Source organism: Anopheles merus, chromosome 3R, assembly GCF_017562075.2.
Source record: "Anopheles merus strain MAF chromosome 3R, AmerM5.1, whole genome shotgun sequence".
Classification (NCBI taxonomy): Eukaryota; Metazoa; Arthropoda; class Insecta; order Diptera; family Culicidae; genus Anopheles; species Anopheles merus.
The window spans coordinates 14,382,886-14,396,655 of record NC_054084.1 but is presented as its reverse complement, the minus strand read 5'-3'; the positions used below and the strand labels follow the sequence as shown (position 1 = coordinate 14,396,655).

At 48.9% G+C, this 13,770-nt stretch overlaps 4 protein-coding genes across 6 annotated transcripts in view; 3 read left to right on the top strand and 1 right to left on the bottom strand.

Moving 5' to 3' along the window:
• The first annotated feature begins 450 nt into the window (after positions 1–450).
• LOC121597833 (protein JTB) lies at positions 451–1,285 on the top strand. Its single transcript, XM_041923998.1, has 3 exons — positions 451–659; positions 813–1,046; positions 1,129–1,285. The coding sequence occupies exons 1-3, from the start codon at positions 604–606 to the stop codon at positions 1,283–1,285; spliced, it is 447 nt and encodes a 148-aa protein (XP_041779932.1). The 5' UTR covers positions 451–603.
• A 43-nt stretch (positions 1,286–1,328) lies between these two features.
• Positions 1,329–3,255, top strand: LOC121597831 (glutathione S-transferase C-terminal domain-containing protein homolog). The gene has a single exon (XM_041923995.1). The coding sequence runs from the start codon at positions 1,329–1,331 to the stop codon at positions 3,159–3,161; it is 1,833 nt and encodes a 610-aa protein (XP_041779929.1). The 3' UTR covers positions 3,162–3,255.
• A 980-nt stretch (positions 3,256–4,235) lies between these two features.
• LOC121597830 (peroxisomal multifunctional enzyme type 2-like) lies at positions 4,236–11,126 on the top strand. 2 transcript variants are annotated; one of them, XM_041923992.1, is made up of 6 exons: positions 4,236–4,418; positions 4,810–5,486; positions 5,565–6,079; positions 6,163–6,760; positions 9,283–9,468; positions 9,579–11,126. In XM_041923992.1, the coding sequence occupies exons 2-6, from the start codon at positions 4,829–4,831 to the stop codon at positions 9,794–9,796; spliced, it is 2,175 nt and encodes a 724-aa protein (XP_041779926.1). In that variant the 5' UTR covers positions 4,236–4,418; positions 4,810–4,828; the 3' UTR covers positions 9,797–11,126. The 2 variants fall into 2 exon arrangements, with proteins under 2 accessions (XP_041779926.1, XP_041779928.1); XM_041923994.1 differs by lacking the exons at positions 4,236–4,418; positions 4,810–5,486; positions 5,565–6,079; positions 6,163–6,760 and adding an exon at positions 8,355–8,533.
• A 1,709-nt stretch (positions 11,127–12,835) lies between these two features.
• The window catches only part of LOC121597832 (phospholipid phosphatase 2-like), a 49,627-nt gene continuing 48,692 nt past the window's right edge, over positions 12,836–13,770 (bottom strand). For both annotated transcript variants that reach the window (XM_041923997.1, XM_041923996.1), the window contains exons 5-6: positions 13,273–13,570; positions 12,836–13,188 (exon numbers count right to left, since the gene is read on the bottom strand). In XM_041923997.1, the coding sequence (XP_041779931.1) occupies positions 13,009–13,188; positions 13,273–13,570 (478 nt within the window). In that variant the 3' untranslated portion in view covers positions 12,836–13,008. The remainder of the gene's footprint in view (positions 13,189–13,272; positions 13,571–13,770) is intronic.

Sequence of the window (13,770 nt, the reverse complement as noted above, 5' to 3'; positions counted from 1 at the left end):
TCCCAACGCAAGGCGTAAGTCGAAAAAGTCGTATGTCGAATATCTGTCAATGTAAAGTTTATAACCGAAGTTGAAGAGTCGAAATCTATGATATCGTGTTTTTATTTGAAACAATGTTCGATAATGTATTAATTTTACACAAAAAGTCGTTTACACGATATAGATATTCAATATCGGGTAGTTGTGGAATCTTTGGAAATTTGTGTGTAACGGTTATCAGCTCAGAAATTCAAAAATATACCTCAATTTCTTCTCGATGACAACTTTTCACTGTCAAAATCAAAATCGTCGTATCTGCGAATCGTCGTAACTCGAGGGGGTCGTAACTCGGGGGACACCTGTATTGCTGCACCAGCCTATTGAAATCTGGTACAGTAACCTATGTTACCTATGTGTAATAGAGCGCCGCCTAAGTTCCATGCCCTCCCTGTTCTGTCATTTTAACAGGTGAGTGAAAGAAGCCCAAAAGGAGAAAGTGGAAAACATTGCTCACGCAGAGCACATTCCTGCCGTTCGGGAGTTGTGAATTTTGCTGTAAAGAATTGGCCACCTTGCTTATCTCTTGCCCCGTTTGTTACCCTTTCACTCATCCGCAACACAACCATGATAGAAAACCTCTCCAAAAAGCGTATGGTGTTTGGAATCAGCTGCCTCATACTGTAAGTTTGTTTACCTTCGCGGAGCCTCGTATCCGATTTACCCAAGCGTATATTTCGTCATACACGCACGCACGCACGACGGCGGATCGATTCGTAACCACCAAATCCATCCTCGCGCTTACCCTTCGTTTGCCCAACCCCAAAACCCGCTAGACTAACGATAGTTGTGCTGATCATCGAATCCAAATGGATGAAGGCGGGCTCCCGTCGGCAGGAGTTTGTGATCGAGAATAATTCCACCTGCTGGCAGCGCGAAACGTACGAGGTGATCAAGGACTGCCATCCGTGCACGGCGTTCGAGATCGCGAGCAAATCCCAGGGCGTCTGCGTCCACACCCACAACAAGGAGGTGCTGAAGTGTATCGGCGGAGAAATCGTCACGCGAAGGTAAGGACTGGGAAGAACGTGCGGAAAGCAGTAAAGGAAGTAGTAAACATGTCCCCTTTTTTCTTCCAATCCCTTTGTGCAGCTGTGATCGGGTCGCGTGGCTAGACGAGCGGCACTACTGGTCGTTTCAAATTTCGCTAACCATCATCGGCACACTTTCCGCAGCCGTTTCCTTTCTGCGGCAAAAGACACTGAACCGACGGACTATGCTGAAGATCCAGCGGGAGCTAGGTGCATAGGAGTTCGCGTACGTACCCCCGCTTCCACCAGACGACTACGACGATGAAGCTTTACCTTAAGTACTATCGACTGCTACCCAGCACGGAGGGTGGGTGTGTGACCGGTGCGCAGCACTCCGTCCGAGCTTTGGACGTTCCGCTCGAAAGCTACATCGTGCTGGTGCTGTACCGCTACCTAGAACTTAACCCCACGGACGTTGTGGTACACTTTGTGCAATGCAAAGCGACCACCAATGTTCTACGCATTGTGCTTCCTACCTCGAGTGTGGAAGCGTCGGCGTTTTTCACCGACGCCGCACCGCTGCCGGACGATCCGGCTCTATTCTGTCAGCTTCCCTCGATCGCTATCGAGCGGATCAATACGATTGTGTCCGGACTGTGTGGCGTTTGTCGGCGATTAACCAAGCAGCACGTAGCGGCTACGAAAAGTTCCGCCGGATTGCTTGGTTTCAAGGGAAATACGCTCGTGGCCCCGGCGGACGCTTCCCTGTGGACGAAGTTCTGCGAGCTTGATATGGTGCGGTGTGTGGAGGAGGTGCTCAAGCTCGGTGTCAATGATAGCCAGCTTCCGGCGGAAATAGGACAGCTGGAAAGCCATCTTGTGCAGCCACTGAAATCGCACAACATTTACAAACTGATCAATCTTGTGAACAATGTGCGCATCTCGTCCGAAGAGGAGCACCGCAAGCTGGCCAGCGCTGAGCAGCAGTTTGACTTTCACGCCAACCATAAGTTTGCGGAAGGGTACGAAAAAACGCTGGCCGATTTAATGCTGTACATCTGCTTTGAGTTGGTTGAGCGTCGGCTTACGAACGCTTTGCTGCGTGCGAAGGTGCCTAACCTTTCGGGGTGGATGGAGCGCGTTGCTAAGCACGACGAAGGGCGGCTCCATCGAATGTGCAATGAAGTGCTACCGACGGCACAAAACTGTTCTTTACTGACTGCACTCTCGGGCTGTGATGCGCTGGTGCTGGAAATACCACAAGAATTCAGCCTGTACAAATCCGACACCAAGAAGCTGAACCTGAAGGGCGACCAAGTGCTGACAACGAACCAGGCCGAGGTGTTGGACATTCTGCGCAAAGTCGACCGGATCCCCACCGACATCGGTAGCGCGGTGAACGATTGGGAGGCGAACCGGTTCGAGTGGGACACGGTACCGGTTGAGGCGAGACCGGAGGGCGGCAAGCTGCCACCCGCTCGCATACTGCGCAAGCGCCATCAGCTGGAAAGCTTAGTCAACGAGGTAATGCGGCTGGCCACCGATGGTGCGATTATCGTGGACTTTTGCTCCGGCACGGGACACCTCGGTATACTGCTTGCTCATCTGCTGCCTCGCTGCACCGTCTATCTGCTGGAGAACAAGGAGGAATCGCAGCAGCGGGCGATGGAGCGTGTGGAACGGCTTGCCCTTCACAATGTGGTGTTTTTCCAGTGCAATTTGGACTACTTTACGGCCCGCTTCGATATCGGCGTCTCGCTGCACGCGTGTGGTGTCGCGACCGATATCGTGCTGGAGAAGTGCTTCGCCCACCGGGCACACTTTGTTAGCTGTCCGTGCTGTTACGGCAAGCTGTACAACATCGAGCATGTGACGTACCCGAGGAGTCGCCTGTTTCGCGAGTCGGAGTTGGCGCTGAAAGAGTACTTCTGCGTTGCGCACTGTGCGGACCAGACGCACGATCTGGCCAGCGACAGGACGAATGTGGCGAAAGCGCACCAGGGTTTCTACTGCATGGACGTGATCGATCGGGACCGGGCGCTACGTGCCGAAGAGCTCGGGTACAAGGTGTTGCGCAAGCGATTGAAGGATGAAAGCTGTACGCCCAAGAATCGGCTCCTGGTTGGGATCTATGGTGAGGGGGATATGAGATGAAATGCACTTAAGGAGCAGGGTAAAAGACGATTTTGATAAAGCAATGGTACGGTGAACGATGGTTCAATAAAGCTGAAGAAATGTAGCTAGAAAATCTAGAATAATGACTATATACAGAAGAATAGAAGGAAAATTCATAACATCAGTGTATTGATGTTACTGAAATTGTTGTATTTGAGAACTAATGTAGCATCCTGAACTGGCACTTCTGGTTCTTCTACCTGAAATCTAGTCACTTTAGAGGCGTGGGGAAGTTCAAATTCATCCACGAATATAGTTAACGGGTATTGTGGTTGATCAATTGATGAAGAAGATTGATAGTCATCCATGTAGACACACGATCTCCGACAGGTCTCGCATCACCTGATCCAACCATCGAGTTCTTCTTGGTGAGGCATGAGTCCGGCATCCTCATGACATGCCCTAGCCATCGTATCCTGCCAGCCTTTGCCACCGTCAGGATGTTCGGTTCGCTCAGCAAGCTCATAGTTCATCCTTCTTCTCCACCCTCCATGCTCGAACATACCGCCAAAGATGGTCTGGAGGATGCGTAACTCAAACACGCCCAGAACGTTTGTATCCTCCGCTCCGAAGTTCGAAGGCTCGAAGTCTTCTGAATCTCAGCAGTCGGTGAAGCACATAGTATGCACGATTCCCCTGAACAATGCGTCTCCGGATTTCGCTGCTGATGATGTGATGATGTTGCATAGCTTATTCCGGTCTATGGTGTCGTAGGCCGCCTTGAAGTCGAAGTCGGTGGTGCGTAGGGATCTGGCGTTCTCGGCACTTCTGGAGGATCTGCCGTAGAGGAAACATTTGGTCGGTGGTGGATTTGCCTCCAACAAAACACACAAACACAGCGAATAGTCAAAAAGAGGAAGAAACGTATAGGACCGAATCGATTCAAATGTTGCTATGTTTGTATTTAAAACAGTAAAAAGAAGCGAATCGAACAGCGTTGAGTGTTCAGCGGGGTACGGTGATTAACCGTCAATTTAAATTTCTCTTTCTAACATGGCGGATGGGTACGCTTTGTGAGCTAACCTTGCGTTACCGTGCACTCCCCATTCATTCGTGCTTCTCGATTGTTTTCGTACGGACGTGTTGTTGCGACTCGTCGTATTGTTTTTTGTTTGTTGTTTGTTATTAGTTGTGTAAAGTGAAATTACTAATAAGCTATTAAATAGCACAATTAGATAAATATCAGACAAGATAGTTTGTGGTGGTAAAAGTTTAAACAACAGTTTGTAATTTACGGTAATTATACACACATACCCACATCGCTTAGGTGAATTGTAGTGCAAGATCGTCGACATTACTTTTACACATTTCTCTTTTTCGTGGATCTTCTTCCCTCGGTGCTATCTGCATCTTAATGAGCCCCCTTCAGCGCATAGGGGAGCTTTAAATGACTTGCAAATGTATACGAGCTGCGTCGCGTAGGGTTTGTTGTTTTCTTGTCGGTTGCTTACTGTTATCAGTTAAGATAAGTGGGACGACTTATTTATTGTTCTTGGTTGTTATACACTTTATCAACAAGATTGCATTTAAGCAACAGGCTGAACTACCAGCTTGAAAGTGAATCTTTGACCCTTTCGGAAGTTCGTGCTTTGCTTCTCATTTTTGTGTCCATTCTTCTTCTCCGCAGAAAGTAACACAAACACACAATGGTTGCACCGAAGGAAAACGCATCAAAGCAACTTCGCTACGATGGACGGGTCGTGGTGGTGACCGGAGCAGGCGCCGGGCTCGGCCGCGAGTACGCGCTGCTGTTTGCGTCGCGCGGTGCAAAGGTCGTTGTGAACGACCTGGGCGGCAATTTCCACGGCCAGGGCAAATCGAACGCCGCCGACAAGGTGGTGGAGGAGATCCGTGCCGCCGGTGGCGTCGCCGTGCCGGACTACAACTCGGTCGTCGAGGGCGACAAGATCGTGCAGACGGCGCTGGAGAACTTTGGCCGGATCGATGTGCTGGTGAACAATGCGGGCATTCTGCGCGACCGCAGCCTGGCCCGCATCTCGGACGAGGACTGGAACCTGATCCACGATGTGCACCTGAAGGGCAGCTTCCTGACGACGCGCGCGGCCTGGCCGGTGATGAAGAAGCAAAACTATGGCCGCATCATCATGACATCGAGCAATTCGGGCGTGTACGGCAACTTCGGGCAGGCGAACTACAGTGCGGCCAAGCTGGGGCTGGTCGGGCTGGCGAACACGGTCGCGATCGAGGGCGCGAAGAACAACATCCAGTGCAATGTGATCGTGCCGACGGCGGCCTCCCGCATGACGGAGGGCATCCTACCGGAGATTCTGTTCAATGAGCTTAGTAAGTTGTGGCAAAAAAAAACAACTGCATTTTTTCGTCTTCCAGGTCTTCTGGTCTAATTGTTTTGCCCCTTTCCAGAACCAAAGCTGATTGCCCCGGTAGTGGCGTACCTGTGCCACGAGTCGTGCGAAGACACCGGCGCCATCATCGAAAGTGCGGCCGGCTGGGCGACCAAGGTGCACTTTGTGCGGGGCAGGGGCTGCGTGCTGCGCACCTCGATCGACGAGGACGTGTCGCCCGAGTACGTGCAGCAGGTGTGGAACCGGGTGACGGACATGTCGGAGGCGAAGCGTCTGAACGCGATCGGCGAGGCAAGCCTAAGCCTGGTCGGCGTGCTGGAGAAGCTGCGCGACGGCCAGAACAATGAAAACTCGGTGACGGAAACGTTCCGGTACGGGTTTAAGGATGCGATCCTGTACGCGCTCGGCGTCGGTGCGTCCGTTACTGATCCGACCGATCTGAAGTTCCTGTACGAAAACAATCCGGAGTTTGCCGTGCTGCCCACGTTCTTCATCCTGCCCGGGTTGCTCGCCGTGATGGGCTCGAGCCTGACTGCGTCCGCCATCAAGCACACCACGTTTGATCTTACTAATGTAAAGGAGTCTGCCCCTCAAACCGTCCCCAAATAAGTGTATAGTTATCTAACTTGAAATTTTTCTTCCCCCCAACTGTCCAGATCCTGCACGGTGAGCAGTACATCGAGCTGTTCGAAGCACCGGCCACCGAGGGCGTCCTAACGACCACCTCGACCGTGCTGGACGTGGTGGACAAAAAGTCCGGCGCGCTCGTCATCACGCAGTCCGACTCGTACGACGAGCAGGGCACACTTATCGCCCGCAACCAGAGCTCCACCTTTGTCGTCGGCGCCGGCAACTTTAACGGCAAAACGAAGGCAGGCCCCGAGGTGAAACCGCTCGTGCCCAACCCAAAGCGTTCGCCGGACGCGTCGGTGGAGGTGCCGACGCACCAGAACCAGGCCGCCGTATACCGGCTGTCCGGCGACCTGAACCCGATGCACATCGATCCGAGCTTTTCGGCCATCGCCGGCTACAAGGTGCCGATCCTGCACGGCCTCTGCACGATGGGCGTCTCGGTGAAGGCGGTGCTGAAGCAGTTCGGCGGTGACGATCCGTCCCTGTTCCGGGCGGCCAAGGTGCGCTTCTCCAAACCGGTCCTGCCGGGTCAAACGTTGCGCGTGGACATGTGGAAGGAGCCGAACAACCGGGTCTGCTTCCGCACGGTCGTGGTGGAGACGAGTACGGAGGTGCTATCGGGTAAGTGGAATCTTGCTTAATATCGCGATCTTTTCCGGCGGTTGTTTTACGCAATGGGCATGGAGAGAGGGAGACACGGTATGTAATGGTGGTGTGCGTAAACGGTGTTGTGTAACGGCAAGTGTACCTGCGCGCTGAGTGTTGGGCTGTGTGGAAGGGGATTAATAGCAGTCAAGCCGGTGGAGAGATCACTGCAGCGTACACCCGTGTCTAATTACGATAGTTACTCTCCTGCACGCTAGCGCAAAACACATCATAGTTTTGCTGCCTATAAAAAGCTAGCTTTTAGCGTTTTCAATCAGAAAAACTCCATACTAGTGATCGAAAAAGGTGTGTTGCTTTGTTTTTTAAGGAATTTTAGATTTAACTTATGTTGTTCAAATTGCCCATATTTAAAATTGAGTTGTTTTTGAGTGCTTTAACAATTTTTTTTTGGGCCGAAATTGTCGTTAGCGTTAACCAGTGGTGCAAAATGTCACTGTCAATGCCATAAAAAATCTGACTGAAACAAAATCCACCCATACATGTACTTGATTGTTATAATCAGAGGTGATACGCAAAACTATTGGTGTGATCAAAGCATGCTTCATGACATTTTTGTGACCAATCATGACTTTTTTTATGTCATGACTTTTTTTTACTGTGATCAGTTCTGATCTGATATAGTCATTAGAAATTCCGGCTGAAATAAAATCATGTCAGCGTCACGAGCTCTACTGTGATGATCAGATGTGAGACTCAAACATTTGTTGAGACTGTCACATGCTTGGTGACATTTTGTGCAGCCAAATCCAGGTCATTCACTTGGTCGTGACATTTTCTGTCGGTGATCATTACGATAGGTATGGGAGATATGCGTTGCGTGCGTGTGGTTCCAAGAAACAAAATGAGCATGGTTTCTCGCTCTGTTTGACCCGACAGGCTAACTAGACAAAGCGAGGAACCATGCCCATTTTGCTGATTGGGACCATAAGCCAAGTATATTTTAAGAATGTTGTGATTATCACCAACAAAAAATGACATGACCAAGTGAGTGATCAAGAGTTGGGTGCTGAACAAAATGTCACCAAGCATGTGATTGATCCTCCAACTGTATGAGTCATATTCCTGATCATCTCAGCTGTGTACGTGAGCTGATTTGAGCTTCGTTTCAGTCATGAGTGTTGGTGACTGAAACAGTGGCTCTTGACAGCACTGTTCACAGCCAGAAAAAATCATGAATAGCCTTGTCAGTCAGAGTTTCGCGATTGACTCAAGCCCTCGCCCGTCGCGTTCAGCATGTCATAACGCACTTTCATTGAGTATCAGTAATGAACAACAAGCAACCACGGATATGTTCATTGTTTTCGTTGGTGAACATCTCGTGATGCTCATGACATTTTGCAGCACTGGTGTTAACTGGTCAGTATTACAAGAACGAATGGTGTTTATGAATATCAAATAAGCATGGTAATGCCAAGCCATTAATATTTAAAAATGTGAACATTGAAAACCACCATCACTTTCGTGACAACTCAAACAGCACGACGAGCGAGCGAAATGGGCGAAAATGATTCTTGTTTTTTCTTCCATGGGCGAAACCCAGCTGTCAAAACAAAGGTCGGCATTTGGTTCCACCTTTTTCTCTCTGCACGCCGCGATAAGGGTGAAAAGGTGTAGTTTCTGGAACGTTTTTATTCTGCATAATTTATTGCCCTTCTGTGCAGCAGCAGCCAGCCAAAGTCCGTTGGGTCGAAGTTGTGGGTCAAAACTATTGTGCCTTTGGTTTGATCGGTAAGTTTCGTGCACGGGGTTATGCGTTTCCCTAGCTTTCTTGCCAGCGACATTACATGCCCGGACACTTGAAATGGGGTACTTTTGACGCTATTTTTTGCGCTTTTCCACATTCCGGCATTGCTGGGGTGGCTGTTTTGTGCAAGTAAACGATTGTTGACCTTTATCCCTTCGCCGGATGGCTGATAAGTGCCGGGCACGATTAAAAAGGGGATGAACTGTTTTATTGTATGTGTGGGTGTGATTGTATGTTTTCTCCCCTCATTTGGGGAGGCATGCGGTGACATACTGGTTCATCCCCCTCTAGGGGGTAGTTAACTTGTGCGTGTGTTGTTTACCGTAGCAGGAGAAATCGATAAAGCAATCATTGAGATTAGGCGGGGTTACGTTCCAGGTTCGTCGCTTGCTAACGCTTGCTTGGATGGATGTCGATAAGCGACGTTGAACCATATCAACCTACTGCGACCACGGACCGCTGAAGTGATGTAGCATTTATTTAAAGTGGTGACTTTTGACCAGCGGGCAGGGGTAGCAGGGGCGGGCGCCCTTGTTGGGGCGAGCGAAAAGTGCAAACACCCCTTAAAGCCCGACGATTATCATGCACACGAAAGAGGTGTGTGATAAGCCGGGCAAAGCAATAGCCAAGTTCGTTCGATATCATAGCACCGCGCAACGCGCACACTCAGCTTGCCACGTTCGCGAGGACAGGAACGGAACTCGCTCGCTCTAATCGCCGCTTTCGCCTACAGGTGCGTACGTAGACTTCAAGCAGATCGTCATCAAGCCGAACATGACTGCCGCCGTTGACCTGCAGAGCGATGCCGTGTTCGCCGGCATCAAGGACCGCGTGGCCGAGAACGAGGCCAAGGCGAAGGCCATCAATGCGGTCTTCCTGTACAAAATCACCAGCGGTGGCAAGGTGGCCAAGGAGTGGGGTAAGTGATTGCAGTGACACGCACACATACACACGCACACGGTTGCTTTCATTCTGTCACTCTTTCCCATACTAACGACGTCTTTCTCTGGTGTTTGTGTTCCCCCCCAGTGCTCGACCTGAAGAACGCGAAGGTGTACGAAGGCCCGGTACAGGGTGGCGGTAAGGCCGACACCACCATGACGATAGCCGACGGGGACATGATCGAGCTGGCGCTCGGCAAACTGCAGCCCCAGACCGCGTTCATGAAGGGCAAGCTGAAGATTGCCGGCAACATTATGCTGGCCCAGAAGCTGGCCCCGCTGCTCAAGACGGAAGCGAAGCTGTAAAGGCGCGGGGGGACGAGAAACGGGAAGAAGAAGAACACACGAACATTCTTATACAAAGTGCAAAGTGCATGCCAGCCAGAGTTTGTACGTACATTTCCAAAGTTAAGCAGAATTCAGTTTTCGGGTAGTACCACACACGCCACATCGAACAACGCAACGCGGGGTCTATAAAGTCAATCAGCACTACCATCACCGGCGGAAAAGCTCTAGGTTCGTTTGTTTTAGCGGATGGGCGCGCGGGAGCATGACTGGACAAGATTTTACTGTATGTTTGTTCCCTTTTTTTCTTCCTTTTTAATCTGCCCTCTGATAAGCCGTTCGAACCGGTGCTAAAAGCGCTGGAAGGAGAGTGAGAGGCATTGGCATTTCTTTTACGTCGCGAACGGAAGATTGTTATTATGTTTCGTGTTTCCGTTTTATGTTGTTTCTAATTTTAAATCCGTTGCTCCCTTACTCCGTGTGCTTAATGGCGGCATGGCGGTACCTTTACTCTGTTATTATTACGACCTACACTGGTAGAGGAGCTACTATTGTGTATGTATGGTGTCGATTGCGTTGGCATGTTTAAATCAAAAATCCACAATACCGACGGGGGTTATGGGCAATAAAATGGAAGAAAATGAAAAATTTGTACCTAAAAAAAGAAACTTGTAAATTGAAGTATCAATTGTGAACGGATGACAGTAGATATCGTGAATATGGTGTGATTGAAATAGTAATAGTTTGGTCGTATTTTGGAAACATAACTGCATTTTACAATTCCATTAATTAGTTCCCTTTTGTTTGCGCGTTCTGCTTCAACTACAGGAGAGAAGACTTTCGATGCGATGTTTTGGTATCTTTGGACGGTCATTAATTTCGAACAGCGGAATGATTTGCTCTAGGAAATCGTGCCAATCATTGTTTCTACGGACTAACGAGATTTAGAAAAACAACCCCCTTTCGCACGGGAAGTGATTATTTTGGCCCGTGGTGATAAAGTTGGCAGCGCCAGACGAGTAAGTAAGGTGATAAAGTAGTCCCGTAACTATATCTTACGGGAAATGGAAAATTAGATTCCGAATAGATCATAATGGGCCTGATCGCGAACGAAATTCGATCCATTTTATCCGTCTTTACGTGAGCAAAGTTAGAGGAAACAAAAAAGCGCAAACTTGTGGATTGAAGCCTTTCTGAACTTGCCGCCTTCGCTGACCCCTGTCAGGTGCCATGTACCATGTGAGCCCATCAACTCCAGCCACCGCGAACGTTGGATCCGTGAACGTCCGTATTTTACGCTCTCGTGCAAAAATATATTGAAACAACGCGGTACGATTATTCCGTGCCATAAGGAGTGTCCGAAACCGCTCACGGTCTCTCGCCCTTGTCAGCTCATTATCCTGGCCTTAATGACTGACGTCATCTGGGCACATAAATTTAAACCTACTACGGCCCCTCTGCAATGGCGGATTTAACGGTAAGCGTACTGAGGGGCCCCGCCAGAGGCCCCGTGGGTATAAAGTTCAGCATATATGGTGTGTACAGTAGTCCCAACGCGGGCCTCCGTGAACGATACAGGCTCCATGGACGAAGGGACTATAGGGGGCCCAATAAGGAGGGATCCCGACCAACCCCCTTGCCTCAGCAAAACCCCAGGCAAAACATTAAAGTATATTTGATCTAAAGCCAAGCGAGGAAATCTATCCACGGGTCCCCAAATTCGACGGGCCCTCCGGTTGCTCTCTCCGCTTACCGTAAAATCCGTCACCGCAACAAAGGTATCAACTCTACGGTAATAACTGCTGAAAGAAATATGCGACTCAAATCTTATAATTCCTTTACGAAAGAGTCAAGAAAGAAAGTGTCCCAACATTATGAGAACACCAGAAACCCCTCGTGAGGGTGTAGAACTCGTGTAGGTAACTGCTAGAGCACAACTTATTGCACGAGGCGTTGTGGGGAACTCTGTAATTCTGAGAACTGCATCCAGGACCGACCGGGAATTCATCGCAGATTAGGTAGCTTTTTGGCCATACATATTGTTTAATTGTTTATTTCTCGTTCAATGGACAACAGTGATCCTTGTGAATGTTCTTAAGTCTAATATTAGTTTCAAATCAGTATAACGATCAACTTAATAACTCGTTTCTAAGGCACTGAGGTTCCAAAATCCAACAAATGACGAACTTCGTTAAACACCCTAATCATGTGGTATATTTCTCCAAAATCTCCATCAGTATCATGTATTTCTCTTCTTTATTCTTTCTTATTAAAAAAAACCAACATTCCGACCTTTGGATTTAAATATTTATAAATAATACATTAATATATTTATTGCAATATATTGCCTATCAAATACAGTAAAACCGTTATTTTTCTTACACCCCCCCTCAATCGTGCTCCCGCTCCCTTAGAGTAGTACGGTAGTAGTATTAGTTTTAGAGTGACTTTGTTGTTTTTTAAACTTCGCCAAGTAGAAGAACGTACGCTAAAAGCGGGCATTAAAAGGCCCAACAACACGCTTGTTTTTGTATGCTTATATTACTCGCGATTGTACGATTACTCGCATTACTGTCTATGCCTTTTTGTTAACGTTAATTGTACACTAGTATGCTATTATTGCTGTATAATCATCCTTTTTCCTAATCTCCCGTTATTCTCTCCGCGTACTTTCGCAGTTAAAATCTTTGCTGTTTCGTCGTTCGACAGATTATTGACTCTCAACTTTTGGCACATGTTGTTAAATTTGAATTTGAATGCATTGCACTCGGCGGGGAATTTGTTTTTACCACCGTTTGCGATGCGCCATTTGGGGGTGGAGGGGGTGAGTGTAGTAGTGTAACACATACGTTAATGACTTACTGAATAATATCACAATACCGTCGCCGTCATATACCGGGGGCAAACGGCGGAAGGGGGGGGGGGGTTGATTGTTAAAACGGATCTGTTGGTGATGGTTGGTAGGAGGTGCCAGTGGTAGGAAACCAACACCTGAACACCTCCCCTGGGCGCGTATGACGCTTCTGTAAAGGATGGATAGTAACCATGGTGATGGTGATGGAAGGGAAGAAGGCTTTTGTTTTGCTAAAAAAAAAAACAACCATCAGGGGTTACTACGATCGTAACCCGTGTCATACAAAAATACGTAGCGCAAAATACTGTTTCTGTGGAATACGGACAGCGGAGAAGCTGCGTGTTGTCCGTCGGCCTAACGCTATCCCCCACGGGCACGGTCAGGCGTGGATCACGTTGTTCAGGTTAATCTCCTCCTTGTGCAGCGGTGTGCCGAGGGTGGCGGCACCACCACCACCACCACCGCTGCCACTGTTAATCAGCTTGTGGTCGTGATCGGTGTACAGCGATGTCTTCCGTTTCCGTTTGCTTGCGTCGAAGTTTTGACAGCCGAACAGACACTGCAATGGAAAAGGACGGAATAGGTAAGATTAGAAATGCTGCTACCATTTACCAATTACCATTTCCCTTCTTATGAGCCTTACCGTCATAAAGGCTGCGATTGAACCGGCTATAGTGCCGGCCAGTACGTCCCACCAGTGATGCCGGTTGTCGGTGATGCGCGAGAGCGAGCAGAACACGGCCCAACACATCAGGACCATCTGGAACAGCGGAATGGTAAAGAGGGTCCGCAGACGGGGCACACGCTTCTCCAGGTACCAGATGAGAAAGATGGCCTCAAACACGGACATGGCGGCGTGTCCGGAGGGGAAGGATTTGCTAGCGTCTCGCACAAAGTACAGACTTTCCTCGCTGTTGGTGCAGGTGTACGAGCTGACGAATCTGGCGGTGAGCAATTAGAGGGCAAGGAAAGAAGCAAAAACATTTAGTAAGGTTATCTTTTGTGTAGATTATTATTCAAAGTATTAACATTTTTTTTGTATTTTTAGCTCTTTTTTGTGATTGTCCAAACAGAAGACTTCAATGCTCTTTAAGCTGTAGAGATGAAATGCAAATAAATGTGCTGGTTGCCAACAGGTAAC